This window comes from Lathamus discolor, chromosome 17 (genome assembly GCF_037157495.1).
Source record: "Lathamus discolor isolate bLatDis1 chromosome 17, bLatDis1.hap1, whole genome shotgun sequence".
Lineage (NCBI taxonomy): Eukaryota > Metazoa > Chordata > Aves > Psittaciformes > Psittacidae > Lathamus > Lathamus discolor.
The window spans coordinates 2028245-2046488 of record NC_088900.1 but is presented as its reverse complement, the minus strand read 5'-3'; the positions used below and the strand labels follow the sequence as shown (position 1 = coordinate 2046488).

At 57.5% G+C, this 18244-nt stretch overlaps 1 protein-coding gene across 1 annotated transcript; it reads left to right on the top strand.

Moving 5' to 3' along the window:
* The first annotated feature begins 5894 nt into the window (after window positions 1-5894).
* On the top strand, window positions 5895-17520 carry ADAMTS15 (ADAM metallopeptidase with thrombospondin type 1 motif 15). The gene is made up of 8 exons (XM_065697071.1): window positions 5895-6933; window positions 10403-10535; window positions 11091-11258; window positions 11646-11929; window positions 12578-12755; window positions 13005-13186; window positions 13620-13795; window positions 14687-17520. The coding sequence occupies exons 1-8, from the start codon at window positions 6034-6036 to the stop codon at window positions 15465-15467; spliced, it is 2802 nt and encodes a 933-aa protein (XP_065553143.1). The 5' UTR covers window positions 5895-6033; the 3' UTR covers window positions 15468-17520.
* The last annotated feature ends 724 nt before the right edge of the window (window positions 17521-18244 follow it).

The following is an 18244-nucleotide window of genomic DNA, read 5'->3' as shown; positions in this document are numbered from 1 at the left end:
AGAGCCTCAGGCTGTAAAACCAGGTAAAACACAGGAGATGGCAGGAACCCGCTCAGCACCAGGGAACAACCAGCTCTAATGGAGAAAGGCAGATCACTCTTTACATATTACTTCTTCTTTCCTTTTAAGCCTCATTAGGCCATGAGATTCCTGGCCTCTGAATGCCCTTTGTGCCCGGGAGATACCCCAGGATACCCTGAAGGAGTTCGCCCTGCTCCGTACCCCTGTTTTCCAACCCTTTCCAAGGAGCAGCGGATACTCAGGAACTGGGTTTGGTTCCTTTAACCTTACTGTGGGTTCCAGCCCAAGGACCAGCTCCTCTAAACCCTCATTTTCCTTCCCTTCCCCTAATCCTAAGAGATCCAAAAGGATCAAGCAGCATTTGGCACCTCAGGATTCTGGGAAACAGGACCCCAGGCAGAGCCGAGCAGCAGGGCGCAGGATAAAGGCTGCTCTCCCCTTGCTCCAGCATGGATTTACATCTGCCTCTCTATTCTTATCTCCACTTAAAAGCCACATCCCTACCTATGTAGTAAACACAGCCCTGGCTCTAAATAGCAGCGCTGCCCTGGGCCAGGGCTCTGGTTACTTGGCTTTTTAAAGCAGTGGTTTGTGACCATATTGCGGGGGGGGGGGGGGGGGGGGGTGGAATAGGGAGATTAATAGGAATAAAAGGTAAAAAGCAGCCCCATGCACTGTGTAGCCAGGTCTGTGTAGTGAAAGGGGGATGGCTTTAAGCTGAACCAGGGGAGATTGAGATGGGATGTAAGGAAGCTCTTCCCTGGAGGGTGCTGAGGCACTGGCATATGGTACCCAGAGAAGCTGTGGCTGCCCCATCCCTGCCCATGGCACCAGATGAGCTTTATGGTCCCTTCCAACCCATCCCACGCCGAGGTGCTGCCCCTGCTCTGACCTAGGACAGGTGAAGGCTGCAGGCGGCACAGGGCCCGTCCTCTCCGGCAGGATTGCAATTTATTCTCCGGCTTTCCGCTCTCGGAGCTGCCCCTTTGATCCCGGAGGACGCGCTTGCATCCTGGCTCGAAGGCGCTGCTGGTTTCCATTAGCGGCTCCGCTCTGCACACAGGAGCTGGAATTGCTTGTGGCCTCGCTGGGCTCTTTATAAACTAGCTCAAAGGGATGTGGGGAGGCAATAACATCCAAAGCATCCCAAGGCTTTTGGGGGGTTCCTGCTTAGAACCATGGAATGGGTTTGGATAGGGACCTAAAGCTCATCCAGTTCCAACCCTTTCCACTAGAGCAGGTTGTTCCGAGCCCCATCCAACCCGGTTTTCCAACCCCTTGCGGGACCACGCTGCCACCAAACCCCACTTACAGCTCGGAGTGTGCTCCTCTCATCCCTAAGGGGCTGTCTCAGCATGTGGAAGCCATCACCTCCCCACTCGCTGTGTTCTAAAGCCCCTTTTGATCACCCAGCTTCCAAGCGCCTGCCCCCCATCCCCAGCTCTGCAGATCCATGCGGCCAGCAGCTCCCCTCCTGCATCCTTCCGGAGGAATGAGCCTGGCACCCATTTTCCAGGGAATTTCGGCTCCCGGGACGAGGCCCACGCTGTGTCCGCTGTTCCTGCCCTGCGGCACTGAGATTGCCCCGTTTCAGGGCTCTATGTGATGCTTTGCTGTGCCCTCCTTGCCTTGCGAATGGCATCACATCCCAGTCTGCATTGCCAGGCTGATGGTGTGGCCATTCCCTTCTTTGTTTTCGCTATTCCCTCCTTTCAGCCCCTGAAAACATTTGGATCATCATTTCCCAGCAGCTACACGCCCAATGAACGTTACCACTAGATGTCAGTGCCTCCCTATGGAGGAAATCCTACCTCCATCCCTGAGAGTCGGCCGTCCTGGAGCAGACCCTGCAACAGCAAAGGAGAGTGAAGGGTGCTGCAGCCAGCACCGAACCCACCTGAAGGCAAGAAGGGGCACGATTCCATCAGTTTTCCTTTTGAAGGCAGCAAGTGGGAAGAAATCTCTGCCAGGAAAGCATCGAGGCTTCAAATCGCAGCCCTGGCCTTGCGTGCTTCCAATTTACCTTCAGTAGCACCCTCTTAGCTGCAAGGATGACAAGTGAGGCTCGAGGAAATGGATGTCTGGCTTATATCTGCATGGGATTTGGGGCTTGATTTGGAGCAGGTGAGAACTGGGAAGGGAAATTACATAGCGAAATCCCAGGATCGACCAGAATCACTGCGCTGCATCGCTGCAGCCACAAGGGAGCATCCCTGCCTTACAAGTGGTGGCTGATGAGCCTTTGGTACCCAAACCCCCTTAAATAAATGGGTTTCCTTCCTCTTAATGCACTGTATGAGCTTCCCCGAGTGCAGCATCCCATCCCTGGGGATGTGCATCAACAGCACAAAAGGATTGGCAGCTGAGAGTGATGCTGGGAGGAACCGGAATTCCACTGGATGCTTTAAATGTGGGGAAAGCAGACTTTATAGCCTTAGGAAAGAGCAGGGATAGCTCTTCCTAAGGCAGGGTCTCGATATAGCCGCTCAATGTGCACCTCCAGAACCTGTTGCTATAGACAAGCTTATGGAGTTGTGCACTACAAGCGGGTGCATCAAGAGTAAAGGGCTGTGATTTGATCTTAAAGGATTCTACCTCTGATTTCCAAACCTCTGAAGCACCTCCATATGGATCCTCCATTCTTAATCTCCTTTTGATGCGTAACGCGAGCAGTCGCCTTCAGTTACCTTTCACGCCTCGATGTGCAGGGCAATGAAGTCTCACCAGAGGGCAACCTTGCTTCGGGGTGGTTTGGAGCCCCGCTGCAGGTGTGTCCTGGGAGGAAAGCAGGTTTCTGGCTTTCCCCAAATCCAGCCCTTAAATCCTATTTCCAAATCCCACCCCCCAGGCTTTGTGCTCCTTGGGGAGCTGCTTCTTTAGCATCATTTTGAGAACCTTTCGGGCTCACCCAGATCTGCAGCATCTCCCTCGGTGTCTCCCTGCATCTTTTGCTTTATGCGTCTCCGAAATGAGCATCCCATAAAGCGAATCAACCAAGGATGGGCCCTGTCTCAGGCAGGTGACGATGAGAGGGGAATTTGGGATGATTTCTGTGTCATAGAATCATAGAATCACAGGCTGGTTTGGGTTGGAAGGGACCTTAAAGCTCATCTACTTCCCGCATACCTTGCTATTCCCATATCAAAGCCTTGATGCCGGAGGTGACGTTATGTGTCGGGACCATGAGAGAAGGCAGCAGAGATGCTCCTGCTGCAGGAGCAATGAGAGGACGCACAGGGATCCTTCCGTGCATCACCTCTGCATGGGGGGAACAGGCTGATTTGGTTCCTGTTGTGTTGCAGACGCGCTTGAAGACGTTTTAAATCTCAGATCCTCTCTCACGGGGCAGGTCAAGCATGCAAAACCCAAGGCAGAGCATCCAGTCCCTATCAGCAGAGCCAGCCTGAATCTAATGAAACTCAGCATCTTCCTGGACCAAGGCTGGGGCAGGTTTTAGGTTACAAAGCCTTGACGTGCTGGGGTTTCTTGCGCATCTCGCCCTCACTGACCCTATCCAGGACCCAGCCAGCTTTTATTCTCCAAGCCTTTCTTTCCTGGAGAGCCGCCTAACAACTCGCTTTGACTCATCTTCAGTCCCTGGAGAGGATCCTCCTTCCTTGCCCATATGGTTCGGAGCTGGGAGAGCACAGCCTGAACCTTTGGGTGAGAGCCCAGGCCTCTGATCTGCCAACCTTCCAGACAAAGACAAGTGAAGGGCTTGCAAGGCCAGCTTTCCTCTGCCTGCAGCCTTCCCACTCTGCCTCTGGCCTGGAGATATGGTCTATTTAATGCTGTTTCTTTCAGGATCCGGAATATCCAGGGGATAAGCGAGGGTTTGGGGTGGCTTTTGCTCCTCTCCTATTCCTAAATGGCACGGCAACAGCGATGAAAGAGAAGAACTTGTCCTCATTCCCCAGGGGTGAAGCAGGAGGAAGGTGGGAGAAGGAGCATCCACACTGCAGACCACCTCACGCTGGCATTTCAGGATCAGGGTGAGCTATAGGTTAGAGCTGGCTGAGAAGGGGTTTACCTTAAAGTGGTTTCTGGCAAAAAATAGAAGCCAAATTTACCTTATATACCTTATATAACTTACATTTACCTTATATACCTTAACCTGAAGCTGTTCGGTGGAGGTCCAAAGGCATCATCCATCTCCATTCCCCACTTACCATGCGCTTCCCTTTAGGTCCACCTCTATCCATCCCATTCCCATCAGATCCAGGCAAACTACAGGGGGCTGAAGAGCATCTCAGCTTCATCCCCAAGCACCTGGAAAGATGTGGAATGAGACCAAGGTGTTCTCTTGGGCCTGCTCCTTTGTGCCAATGGAAAGGGCTGTGGAGACCCCTAAAGAAGGGACCTTCTGTCCTGCCTGGCCCTCACCCTCCTCCCGTGGCTGGTCCCTGTGATCTTCCTTTGTGCTGCAGGAGAAACAACAGAGACGTCCCCTTTGGCCACCCTGCTTTGGGAGGGATGTGCCATGGAGATGCCACAACCCTGGGACAGCTCCAGGGCTTGGTCTGGGTCCTCCCCAGTGACAGGGATTGGGAAAATCCCATCATGTCCTTGGAGCTAGATGATAAACGGGACACAAATGTGCCGCCCTTCTTGTCGGGTAAAGGGTGAGCCCTAAGGGCAATATGTGCCCCATAGACGCAGCAGGTTTTCTGCTCCCCACAGGCAGCACACAGTCTTGGCTTGCAAGCAGAGCTCTGTCTTTGGGTAGGTGATTCCCACCTCATCCCAGCTGATCGAGGAGAAATTCCCTCCTGGCACCTCAAGATGCTCGAGGTTGTGTTCCCTCCCTGTGCTGCCTGTCCTATCGACACAGGGATCCGAACAAAACCCTGGATGCGCTGAGCCCAGGGCACTCTGATGATGATCTTGGGTCCTAGGATGAGCTGCAATGCACGCGACCAAGCAAATCACAGCATGGGGAAGCACTGGCACTGCTTATTGCTGCCCATAAACCTATTCCTCAGCCACAGTTACTGAGGGCTCCTCATTGCTCTCCTTTTAGTGGCCCTGATCCCCAAACCCCTCGTCTTCTTGCCTCCCAATAGCCTCTTCCGCCCCTGCATCCCTCCTGGTCCCCAGCGCTGTTCTGACGGACACCCCATATGGAAGCACAAAAGATGGGGCCGCAATGAACGGTCCCAAACCAGCACGGAGCAGGGGGATTCCAGCTTCCCTGCACATCCCTGTCCTGACCACAGCCTCTTCCTTGCTGGTGGGGGCACAGAGCTTCCTCCCATCCCTTTGCCTGGAGCGTGAGTGGGGAGCAGCAGGAGGGAGCCTGGCAGACGGGAGCATCCCTGCGGGCTGCAGGGTCCCCTTTGGCAGGACAAGAATACAAGCGAAGAGGGTCCCCATCCCGTACCCCCATCCCACCCCACCCCACATTCCTGTCCTATCCCACATCCCCATCCCACTCCTCTGTCCCATTCCATTTCCTTCCATCCCATCCCACACCCCCACCCTCCCATGCCATGCTATGCCATCCGATCCCATTCCCCTTACCCCATTCCATCCTACCCCATTCCCCCATCGCCTGTCATCTCCCCCATTCCATCCCATGCTATCTCATCCTACCTTCCCAGGCCATCCCACCCCCTCATCCCATCCCTGCCCATCCCACTCATGTCCCCCCCCATCCCATTTCCCCCCTCCCATCCCATCCCACCCTACCCTCCCAAGCCATCCCATCCCCTCCCCTCCATCCCACCCCATCCCATCCCATTCTCCCTCTATCCCATCCCACCCGCCGCGGTCCCGCCCCGGGCGGAGCTCAGCTCTGCCGGCCCCGCTGCTCCGGGCTCTCCCGCTCCGCTCCGCCCGCTCTCCCGCCCCGTCCGCCCGCATAAAACCGCTCCTCGCCCCGCACCGCAGGTACCGGCGGGGCAGGCGGCTCGCACGGCCCCATCCAACAGAAGGAAGGAAGGGGGGGCCCGATCCGCTTCATTCCCCCCCTCCCCTCCGCTCCCTGACCCCCGATGTGATCCCTCCGGGACGATGCTGCCGCTGCTGCCGCTGCTGCTGTTGGGCGCCCCGGCGCTGAGCCTGCCCCTGGACGACACCGAGGTGGTGACCCCGCTCCGCCTGGACCCGGACATCAACGGCAGAGCCTACTTCAGGCGGGGGCCGGCAGAGCCGCCCCGGGGGGGGCAGGCGGTGGTTTTCCAGCTCTCGGCTTTCGGGGAGGATTTCTACCTCCACCTCACCCCCGACGCCCACTTCATCGCGCCCGCCTTCGCCGCGCATTACCTGGGGGCCGCCGGCCGGCCCGGCCCTGCCCTCCGGCACTGCTTCTATTCAGGGGATGTCAACGCGGACCGGGAGTCCTTCGCCGCCCTCAGCCTCTGCGGGGGGCTCCGGGGGGCTTTCGGCTACCGAGGAGCCGAGTACATCATCAGCCCGCTGGCTGCGGGCGCAGCAGGAGGGGAGCATCGCCTCCAGCGCCGCAGCCCCGGCCGCCCCGTCGGGGTCGGAGCATCCCGTTGCGCCGTGGGCTCCGGGCTCACCCCCGGCGTGCTGCAGGCGCTGGATAAGTACCGGGGACGCGGAGGGGGGAAAGGGGGTCGGGCCAAGCGCTTTGCCTCGGTGCCCCGGTACGTGGAGACGTTGGTGGTGGCTGATGAGTCGATGGTGAAGTTCCATGGGGATGATCTCCAGCACTACCTGCTCACGCTGATGGCCACGGCCGCCCGCCTCTACAAGCACCCCAGCATCCGGAACCCCATCCAGATCTCCGTGGTCAAGTTCCTCCTCATCGGGCAGGATGACAAAGGGCCCAAAGTGACCGGGAATGCCGCCCTCACCCTCCGCAACTTCTGTGCCTGGCAGAAGAAGTGGAACAAGGTCAGCGACAAGCACCCCGAGTACTGGGACACCGCCATCCTCTTCACCAAGCAGGTGGGTGCAAGGGGAGGGTGACCCAGAGGTGCTGCCCCCCCATTTCAAGGAGCCCCACACCGTGCCCCTGCCCACCTCATCCCACCTCCAGCGCACGCTTGTGGCTGATCCCCCTTTCCCAATGGATCCTTATGGTGCTGGGGAGGTGTGGGCCAAGCCGCCTAGAGCCGGCCCTTGCTGTCCTGTGGGCAGGGTTGGACCAGCGGCGCTGGCAGGGGGCTGAGCAAGGCCAAGGGGTGCGCAGATGCAGGTTGTCCCCATAGGCAGAACCCTGCTGCTCCATCCCCAGGCTCCTGGCAGGAGCCCCAGCGGCTCTGGCACAGGGAGCAGCCACCCCAAAACAGGGGGTGTGAGCCCAGAAGAGGAGGAGCATGGCCCTGATTCCCCGTCCTTGGCTGGGAATTGCTCACGGTGAAGCATCCCACCTCTCCCTGCTTCCTCTGACTCATGCGAACCTGGAGCTCTCCTGCGTGCTGGCTGCTCCGCATGGACCTCGCTCAGGGCTGGAAGGAGAGCACCAGAGATAGAGCCAGCGCTTGCAGACCTTGTAAGGGGGAGAGGTGAGGGTGTCCCCCACCTCTGCCATGGGTAAAGGGCCTTTTCCTCACCTCTGGAATGGGCTCTGCAGATCCATGGGCAGCTCCATTATCCCTCTTGGATTAAGCCGGGTGACATGGAAGCAGTGACAATCCCGGATGTTTTAGGATGAGGGACAGGTCAGGAACTCCCCTCAACAGCAGCGGCACCATTCCCAAAGCATCTTTCCAGGTCAAGCACTCGTGGGTGGGAAGGATGCAGCACCCAGTTTAGTTCAGCTGCTCCTACCCTGGCATCAGCGTATTCCTGGAGCAGGAATGATGAGGGACCTCGTCCTGTCCATCCTCCTTGTCCCCGGGCAGGGACCACATCCTCCATCCAGCTGTAAATCCCACTGGAGCACAGGCAGGGTCAAACCCCAGCCTGCTGGAGCTGGGTGGCCGCAAGCAGCTCCATCCCTGATGGAAACCCAGCGAGGTCACCGGAACCACACACATGGGTCAGGTTCGATCCCAGCGATTCCAAGGCTGTGGATCACGGCTGGGCTGCATTCCTTATACATTGCTAACCCAGCCATTCCTGAAATCCCAAGGCAAGCTCGGTGCAGAGGAGACATCTGCCTTCTTTGAGTGCATCCATCTGTGGTCCCCTGACACCCCAATGCATCGCTCCCTGCCAAAAAGCTGTTACAAAAGCCCCCGACTTAAGTTTCACCTCCAGCCCTGTTGATAGGCAGCTTCCAGTTGTTTGAATGGGGCTTCCCTCTCCCGCTTGGGTCTGCTCCATCCCGACGTCGCCCGTGCTGGATTGTGGATTTTGGGATCTCAGTCCCAATGGGTGCACATCTACCAGCAGCCACGGCCCTGGGACCTTCCTACCTGAGCTGGCGCTTGCTGGAGCCTTCAACTGCATTCCTGCCTCTTGGAAGCAGCATCACCCACCACAGCGAAGGGCTTCTCACCCATCCTGATCCTCCGTGTCCCACCAGCTGAATGTCTTTGACCAAATGGACTAAGGAACATCTGGAATCTGAGCCGGGAATCCTGTGTGTGAGGCTCAGCCTGTTGGGGTTGCTTTGGATGCACACGGGACGCCCCCATGACAGGGAGAGCGGTCCCTGTGCGGAGGTGAATCAGTGCACAAGGATCCCTCCCATCTCACCTGCAGAACATCTCGGGATGCTCCCAAGGGGATGAAGAAAAGCCTTGGAAGTGCCCACGGGGGAAGGTCAGGATGGCAGGAGAGTCCCAGAGGAGCTGCTTGCCCTTGGGGCACTGAGCATCCCCCCTGTCTTTGGGCTGGCAGTGGAGGGGTATCAGTGATGGTGAACTCAAGGCAGAGCTGTTCCTTTGCCTGCTGCTGTCCCCCTTTAAACCTCTGGAGCTCCTCTCTGCTCCCCTCCATAGCTCCATCCTTGTGGTGCCTCCCATCCCGCACCCCTGCAAGGCAGAAGGATGTGTTCTGGGCATTAGAGCCCAGAGATGCTGCCCCAGGAGGCTGCAGCTTGGGGTTGGGGAGCACCCCATTAAGAGCTGCTCTCCACGTACCCCCCCAGCAGCAGCATAAGGGGGTCCGTGTGTCAGTGCAGGTGATGGGCCAGGAGCCAAAACCTCACTGCTCCAGCAGCAGTGCGAAGAGCGGGGAGCTGTGAGTGCATCACCTCTTCCCTGTGATGCTGTGTCACCCATTTGGACCCAGCATCACCCCCAAACCCCCAGCTTGGGCAAGCTGCATCCCTGGCGTGATGCTCAGTGTGGCAATACCCCGGTTCCTTAGGACAAGGAACCCTGCATCAGGCTTACCAGCCCCATTTAAGCCACCTGGGATTCGGGATGCCACCAATGTGGCATTGATGGGTGGTGGCATCATGGATGCAGAGCAAGAGCTGAACCTTGTGCAATGAGGTTTTCCAGCCAGAGCCACAGTCTCCCGGCTCCGTGGCCACTTTAACTCCTGTTAAAGCCATCTGGGGCTCTCTGGAGCCATCGGGACTGTTCTTTACCCACGGCTGAACCTGCCTGAGCTTGGAATCCTCACTGGAAACGCTGGCAGAGCCGCTCGTGTGAGGCTTCAAGCGGCGCCTTGGCCCGGGAGCACTGAGCATGAATCACGCTTATTTATAGCCCAGAGAGTCCCTTATGTTTCCCTTTCATGTGGAAAGCAGCTCCCTGCCTCCTGCGTGGCCTCCACGGCAGCTCCCAGCCCCATCGGGACCGCAGTGAGGGATGCGGGTGATGCTCCATCCCCATCAGACCCCAGCACCGAGGCTGCATCCTCAAATGGACCTTTAACTGGCACAAGCACCTTTGGGTCATGAAGAAGGGCAGATCCATTGGTGATGAGACCCTTCCCATCCTCTGTCCCAGCAGCATTTACATGGGATCTGGTTGTCCTTGGTGGTTTGCTCTTCCATCAGCGGCGCTTGGGATGGCTGCAAAGGGTCTTGGAGAGGCAGGAACACTTCCCACAGCCTTGGGAACCTCTGGACCCAGTCCAGGAGCTCCTTGTTCCTAGGAGGAAGTAGAGAAAGGAGGTTGAGAAAGGGGTCAGCTCTCAGGTCAAGGCACCAAGGCCAAGTGCCTTCCCATCCACCCATCTGGGTCTGCTCCTTGAGCCAGCATTGAAGGATGGTGCCAGAATGACTCCATTCCAATGACTCCGATGCCAAAACCACCTCCACCCTGGGCAATGGAGCTGGTCGGGTGGGAAACGCTGTCACTGAGGATGCCTGGGAGGATGCTGTGCACAATGAGGGTGAATGCAAACACCCCTGGTCAGGGTCAGGATTGAGGTTTCCAGCCCAGGGGTCCCCATCCCTTTGGGCTGCAGTCTGGGATCAGCTCCCCATGGGATACTTGGGCTGGGATGGGGATGGGGAGCAGGGATGCTGGTGCTGTCCACGGGGATAACCCCTTTTCTCCATACCCTGCAGGACCTGTGTGGTGCCACCACGTGCGACACGCTGGGGATGGCGGATGTGGGTACCATGTGTGATCCCAAGCGGAGCTGCTCTGTCATCGAGGACGATGGGCTGCCCTCGGCTTTCACCACTGCCCACGAGCTGGGTAAGGCTCCTGCTCTCCGATTCCTGCCGGGAGGAATGCCAGGAGCTCCAAAATAACCCTGCTCCGGAAGATGAGACAATACCCGGTGTCTGGAGATGGGGAAACTCCACCTTGGGGCATGAGACCCGGCTGGGAGAGAGCTGCTGGGGAAGCAAAAGGCTTTGCTGTTGTGGTTGCTACCTGGGCTGGGCTCGCAGCATCCTTTGGGATATGCGCATAGGCCTGGAATAACAGGAACCTGCCTCTGGAGACACTTGTGGTGCTCGGCGGGAGGAGGAAGAGGAGGAAGGAGGGGGTTGAGCGCTGAAGTTTCCTTCTCTTTGCAATTTCCCTTCCTTTCCACATGCACAAAGCAGCCGGGACAGCGGGAATGGTGCTGGTCCTGCAAGCTCCTGCTGCTTGTGCAGAGCACCATCCTTCCCCACGGGTCTCCATCCCCTGCAACCCCTGCAAGGCTCTGCCCCACTCCGTGCCTCCGTTATCCCCACTGCAGGAAGCTTGTCTCTCTGTTCCAAGCCGTGTTATTCACGCTGTTCCTCTTTATCCCTTTCTCAGGCCATGTCTTCAACATGCCCCATGACAACGTGAAGGCCTGTGAGGAGGTCTTTGGCCGGCTGAAGACCAACCACATGATGTCCCCTACCCTCATCCAGATCGACCGTGCCAACCCCTGGTCAGCCTGCAGTGCTGCCATCATCACCGACTTCCTCGACAGTGGCCATGGTGAGCCCTCGTACCTGTATCCTATCCCTAGGGAGCAGGATCCATGCCTGGGAATGGTTGATGGGCTGTGGAGCAGCTCTTCTCCCTGCCCTGCAGAGACAGAAGGAATGGGATCATGTCATCATGATGACATGCATGCATTCGAGGCCCTCAGTGCCATGGGTTAGTGCTGGAGAATGGTTGGACTTCATGATCTTAACGCTCTTTTCCAACCTGATTGATTCCATGATTCCATCTGAGGCTGCCACAGAGATGGAGTCACTTGGGTCTGCCCTTGAGGGCATCCCCAGGGTAGCACGGGGTTGGGATAGCTTTGCCCATCCATCCCCACACTGGTCCATACAACCCCCCAGGACCCCCCAGACCTCCCCATCCTCCCCGCTGCAGGAGACTGCTTGCTGGACCAGCCGGCCAAGCCCATCCCGCTGCCCGAAGACCTGCCCGGGTCGAGCTACAGCCTGAACCAGCAGTGCGAGCTGGCCTTCGGGGTGGGCTCCAAGCCCTGCCCCTACATGCAGTACTGCGCCAAGCTGTGGTGCACGGGCAAGGCGCGGGGCCAGATCGTCTGCCAGACCCGGCACTTCCCCTGGGCCGACGGCACGAGCTGCGGTGAGGGGCGCTTCTGCCTCAAGGGCTCCTGCGTTGAGAGGCACAACATCAGTAAGTACAGGGTGAGTACCTGCACCGCGCCGTGGGGTCACCCTGGGCTCTGCTTGGCTGAGGGATGGATCCTCCCGGTGCTGGGGGAACAAGGATGCGCGAAGGGATGGAGGTCGCGTTGCGCAAGGAGGGATGATGCTCTGCTTCATCCAGCCCCACATGGGGTTGGGAGCAATTGGAAGAGGTTTTGCTCACAAAAGGAGGCTTAGAGACCCTGCTCTGTTGGTGGGTCTGGGGGCATCTGGAAGGTGTTTTGTTTTATAAGGGATGCTGAGAGGTGCTGCTCCATCCAGCCCCAAATGGGTTTAGGAGCAACTGGAAAGGGTTTTGCTTTATAAGGGATGCTGAAAGCCCTTGCTCCATCCAGCCCCAAATAGGTTTAGGCAACTGGAAAGAGTTTTGCTTTATAAGAGACGCTGAAAGCCCCTGCTCCATCCAGCCCCACATGGGTCTGGAGGCATCTGGAAGAGGTTTTACTTGCCAAGGGATGCTGAGAGGCGCTGCTCCATCCAGCCCCAAATGGGTTTGGGGGCATCTGGCAGCGGTTTCGCTTGCCAAGGGGTGCTGAGAACCCCTGCTCGGGATGGAGCTGGTGGTAACGGGGATGCAGCATCTCATCCCAAGGGGATGCAGCATCTCATCCCACCGCATCCCCGCAGGTGGACGGTGGCTGGGCCAAGTGGGCGCCCTATGGGCAGTGCTCGAGGACGTGCGGTGGAGGGGTGCAGCTGGCCAAGCGGGAGTGCACCCACCCCGTGCCTGCCAACGGGGGCTCCTACTGCGAGGGCATCCGTGTCAAGTACCGCTCCTGCAACCTGGAGCCCTGCTCTGCTGCAGGTAAGGGCTCGCGCGCTCCTGGCTCCCTGCATGACCTGTGACAGCCCCTAAACCTGGAGCCCGAGCTCCATAGAACCATGGAATGGTTTGGGTTGGAAAGGACCTTAAAGCTCATCTGGTGCCACGGGCAGGGACACCTTCTACTAGAGCAGCTTGCTCCAAGCCCCTGTGTCCAACCTGGCCTTGAGCACTGCCAGGGATGGGGCAGCCACATCCCCAATCCCATGCACATCCAACTTCTTTTTCCAGTGCCGGGAAAGAGCTTCCGTGAGGAGCAGTGTGAGGCCTTCAATGGATACAGCCACAGCACCAACCGCCTCACCGCATCCGTCTCCTGGGTCCCCAAATACTCCGGTGTCTCCCCCCGGGATAAATGCAAACTCATCTGCCGAGCCAATGGCACCGGTTACTTCTACGTGCTGGCACCCAAGGTGGGTGAGGGACCCCCATGGTCACCATCAGGGCTGTGGGATGGCTCTGGCGTGCCTGGAAATGAAGGATTTCTCCTTGTTCTGTGGGCAGCTGTGGTAGATGAGGGAGTGGATCAGCCTGGATGTGCCTGCTTCTTTCTTCCAGGGCTGGAGCTGGTTCATGGACGGTCTTCTATGGGGCTTGTAAAGGTGCATTTGGGATATGAACACAGTGCTGAGATAAAGGATGGCCATTACAGGTGTGGGCAGGGTGTGTTCCCTTTGTACCAGTGCAATGGAAAGAGCAGAGTAAAGGGATGCAGTGCCATCAGAGGCCCTAACGATCCCGAGTGCCAAGCAGAGCATGAGCAAAGGGTGATGTGGTACCTCCTCAGGACCCCTTGGATGGATCTGGGTGGCAAAGGGAAACGCAGCAGTTGTTTTGCTTGTGCAGGTTGTGGATGGGACCCCTTGCTCCCCAGACTCCACCTCGGTCTGCGTGCAGGGCAAATGCATCAAAGCGGGTTGTGATGGGAAGCTGGGCTCCAAGAAGAAGTTTGACAAGTGCAGTGTCTGTGGAGGAGACAACAAGAGCTGCAAGAAGGTCTCAGGCTTGTTCACCAAACCCATGTAAGTGTTCGGTGACCGCGTGTGCTTCCCCATCCACTGGGTGCAGGAAGGCCATGGAGGTGGTTGAGGGTTGGAACCAGATGATGTTGAAGGTCCCTTCAAACCCAAACCATTCTATGGTGATGGCTTTAAGTTCATCCTGAGCAAAACCTCCTAGTGCCAGTCCCCATCACTGCATGGAGAGCTGGGCTAGCTCTGCAGGGGAAGCAACACATTTAACCTGCCGTTGGCTTGTGATGGCACATCCACGCTGATGGTACCCTGGTCCAAGCTGATGGTACCCTGGTACATCCACGCTGATGGTACCCTGGTACGTCCACACTGATGGTACCCTGGTACAGCCACGCTGATGGTACTCTGGTCCAAGCTGATGGTACCCTGGTACAGCCACACTGATGGTACCCTGGTCCAAGCTGATGGCACCCTGGTACAGCCACGCTGATGGTACCCTGGTCCAAGCTGATGGTACCCTGGTACATCCATGCTGATGGTACCCTGGTACAGCCACGCTGATGGTACCCTGGTCCAAGCTGATGGTACCCTGGTACGTCCACACTGATGGTACCCTGGTACAGCCACGCTGATGGTACCCTGGTACATCCACGCTGATGGTACCCTGGTCCAAGCTGATGGTACCCTGGTACAGCCACGCTGATGGTACCCTGGTCCAAGCTGATGGTACCCTGGTACATCCACGCTGATAGCACTCTGATACATCCTGTTGACCCACAGGAACTGAAGCACCTTCCTATACACTCAGCTTAGATGAAACTCAGTGTAAGGAGCAGATTCCAAATGAGCTCCATAGGAGATAACCATGGGGTGGGAAGATCTTGAGACCCCATTCCAATGGGATGTGCTCCTGCTTAACGCCCTGCCCTTCCCTTCCAGGCACGGCTACAACTTCGTGGTGGTCATCCCTGCGGGGGCCTCCAACATCGACATCAGGCAGCGGGGCTACAAGGGGCTCATCAGCGACGACAATTACCTGGCGCTGAAGAACGGGCAGGGCAAGTACCTGCTCAATGGGCACTTCATCGTGTCCGCAGTGGAGAGGGACCTCATGGTGAAGGGCAGCGTCCTGCGGTACAGTGGCACCGGCACCGCCGTCGAGAGCCTCCAGGCCTTCAAACCCATCCAGGAGCCCCTGACCCTGGAGGTGCTGTCCGTGGGGAAGATGACCCCTCCGCGGGTGCGCTACTCCTTCTACCTCCCCAAGGAGAGCAAGGAGGACAAAGGCTCCTATAGGAAGGAGGGCAGGACCCCGCCAGACCTCAACAACAGCGTCCTCAGCCTGTCCAACCGCTTGGATGGTGGGAGGCCGAGCTATAAACGTCCCTCCTACAAGTGGGCAGCGGGCGGATGGGAAGCGTGCTCCGTGACCTGCGGCGACGGGATGCAGAAGCGCTCCGTGGCTTGCCGTGACTCCTATGGGCAACCGGCGGCCGAGTGCGATGCTGCGCAGCGCCCGGCTGAGGTCCGGCTCTGCGGGGAGCCCTGCCCCATCTGGGATGCTGGACCTTGGTCCCCCTGCTCCAAAAGCTGTGGTCGTGGGTTCAAGAGGCGGGCGCTGAAGTGCTCGGTCCCGACCGGGCGCCTGCTCCCGAGGGAGAGCTGCAATTCCCGCAGGAAGCCGCAGGAGCTGGATTTCTGCACCTTGAGGCCGTGCTGAGCTGGTTCCAGGGGCGCTGTGTGAGGAAGGGCATGGTGCTCCTCCGGCTGGGGATGGGGGAGATGTCCATAGCACATAGAAAACAGTTTGGGGGGGGGGGGGAAGGAATAAACCCAAAGGGACCGAGCACATTCACCCCATGGGCCTGAGAGGGATGTCACCGACCAGGTCGCTCGGAGACAGAGGGGGACCAAACATCTACCTCGAAGCTGCTGAATGACGCGGAAACCCCTCGGCAGAGGCTGGGATCAGGAAGGAAACACGGATGGGAATGAGGAGGAGCACTGCCCGGGATGGATCCGAGTACAGGCAGATGCCCCTATATTGCACAGCCAAAGCCTCCCCTGTCTTCCCAGGGCCCAGCCTACCTCCCCCCCCATCCTTGGGCTCCCCCAACACTTGTGCTCAATGGGACCAAGAAGGATTTATCAATGCAATGATGGCAAATGACATTGTCCAACCACCGAGGTGCTCGGACTGATGCTTCCACTGGTGAGGACTCGCAGCCTAGGGTGGTCCTTTGAGCCCCAGCAGCATCCCTGGGCCAGGCTGGAAGGTGGTGGCTTCACTGTGGTTTTCTCCTCCTGTTTATGACCTGACCAGTGTAGATTTTATGGTGCTTAACTCTGTATTGTTTTAACCTCCTTCCTTCCCCCTCCATCCCAACGGATGTAAACCTGGTGGAGCGGGGACGGTGGTATTCCCAGTGGGCTCTCACACCTGGATGAGGGTTTCCTATGGTGCTTTGGGATGGGGCTGTGTGAGCATCCTGTGTGTCGCTGGATGCTCCTTCACACCTTGATCCAGGGCAGGTTCTAAACCACCCGCCTGAAGCTTTTCAGGGCTAAAAGGGATCACTCTGGAGCTGAGATTGGAGCTGGCATCCCAAACCAAGCAACTGTACTGTAGTGTATGGGGCCAGACACAGCCCCACCAGTCACTGGTACTTGACTCCGCTCTGGAAATGGTGCTCACTGCTTAATGGGACCAGTTTGCTGTGCACAGAGAGCCCACTGCCCTCCAGTGGGAAATGGGCTCAGTAGGGTATGGACATGCAGAAGAAGAGGTGGCTTGGAGCCTCCTCACTTTCCCCCTCCAGGGTTTGGTGCAGGGTTTGCACTGTACCTCAGATCATGCCCATTGCGGCCGGAGGGGACAATTTACACATCACTTGGGTCTTTCACTCAGATCAAATCAGGGACCACTTCACTTGTTGCTTCCTCGCTGGTGAAGGTGCCTCTGAACCCATTTGCTGTGACTGGGAGCAAGCCGGAGCCTCTGTATTGAGTGATGCAGTTACTGGGAGCAGCAGGAAGGAGCTATAGGTGGGACAGGGAGAGGATGGGGAGGCAGAAGATGCTGTCTCAGAAGCCAGAGGCTTGCTCAGTCTCGTGCAGGTGTAGCATGGAAATGCCTTGTGCCCCTTCTGCCCCAATACTACGGGCAAAGGGAGGAAGATCACAAGGAACGGGACAGAGGGAATACAAGGATTCCCTTCCTAGACCTTTCCATCAGCTTACAAACTGCTCATGACAACGTTTGGGGACCCATCCTCATGGATTTGACATGGTGCCTTTTGAATACAGGAATGTTCAGGGTCTCCACACTGCTTGATAAGAGTCATGGAATGGGTTGGGTTGGAAAGGATCATCCAGTTCCAACCCCCTGCCATGGGCAGGGACGCCTCACACCAGACCACATCAGGAGCAGGTGCTGTGGTTGCTCTGGGAACGGGATTCAATGCCCTAACAAATCCCTTCCAGGCCTCCATTCCCATCATCAGATCCCTTCCGGAGGGTTTTCCTGCATAGCCAAGCTTCCATTTGGGGACAGAGCTCTGAGGAGCTGCCCTGTTATCTCTTGCCACCCCCAAGAGATGGTTTCCAAGCCACTGAGAACCCATCGGCCTTGTCTATGGGGCGGGGAAGGACTCTTTGTGTGCGGTTCTTTTGCCAAGTGTGCAGCAAAAGGATGGAGATGCCACTCGGACTGGCTGCTCTGTGTATACCATGTATACTGATAGCAAACCTGAAATAAACTGTATTTAAAGCCACACGGCTCCCCAGGGCACACAGTGGTGCCCGTGTCCTTTACTTGGGGGCTGTGAAGCATCTCTTAGCGCCGTCCCATTGGAAGCCTCAAAGATGGTTGTTCTGACCTGCTTCTGCTACAGGATGTGTTACAGGCAGCAACAAAGGAGCCCAATGGGGGCTTACTCCCTGCACTGAGATGTTAAATGCATCAGGGTGGTTGGTTTGAGCCTGGGATCAGGATGCTCTTTGTCAGGAGAACAGCAATATAGAGCTAAATGGGTTAATGCACACTGGAACAGCAGTCTCACATCCCGGAACAACCCGTGTCCATGCACACCATTGTCTGGGACACACGTGCTATTCCAGAGTCATCCGCTCCATGTGCTGACAAAGCCTTAGTCACAGCCCATTCCCACATCACCTTGGGATGGTCCAGGAAAAGCAGGGTGAGGTTCAGCCATGAGCTGACCTGGCACAGCTGCTGGTGCCCGGAACACATCCCTGCTCATTCCCAGCACAACCACCCTGGGTCAGAGCCCTCTTTTCCTCTTATACCCATGCCAGCGGTGAAATAAACCCCTTCCTTTCCATGGGACACGCCACCAGTTCCTGCAGGGCAATAAAGGACTGATATCCTGTGCCTTTTCCCACAGGAAAGCTCAGTTTCAGCCCGAATACATCCAAAGGCTCCAGCTGCAAATAAGGGCGGAGAGGGCGATTTCCACCCCGTGCTGCAGCTATTCC

Excerpts from the sequence above, each read along its gene's own strand:
- ADAMTS15 (XM_065697071.1), top strand. The coding sequence starts at position 6,034 with ATGCTGCCGCTGCTGCCGCTGCTGCTGTTGGGCGCCCCGGCGCTGAGC. Across the intron at positions 6,934-10,402 it reads CCATCCTCTTCACCAAGCAG|GACCTGTGTGGTGCCACCAC; the intron begins GTGGGTGCAAGG and ends CATACCCTGCAG. Across the intron at positions 12,756-13,004 it reads GGAGCCCTGCTCTGCTGCAG|TGCCGGGAAAGAGCTTCCGT; the intron begins GTAAGGGCTCGC and ends TTCTTTTTCCAG.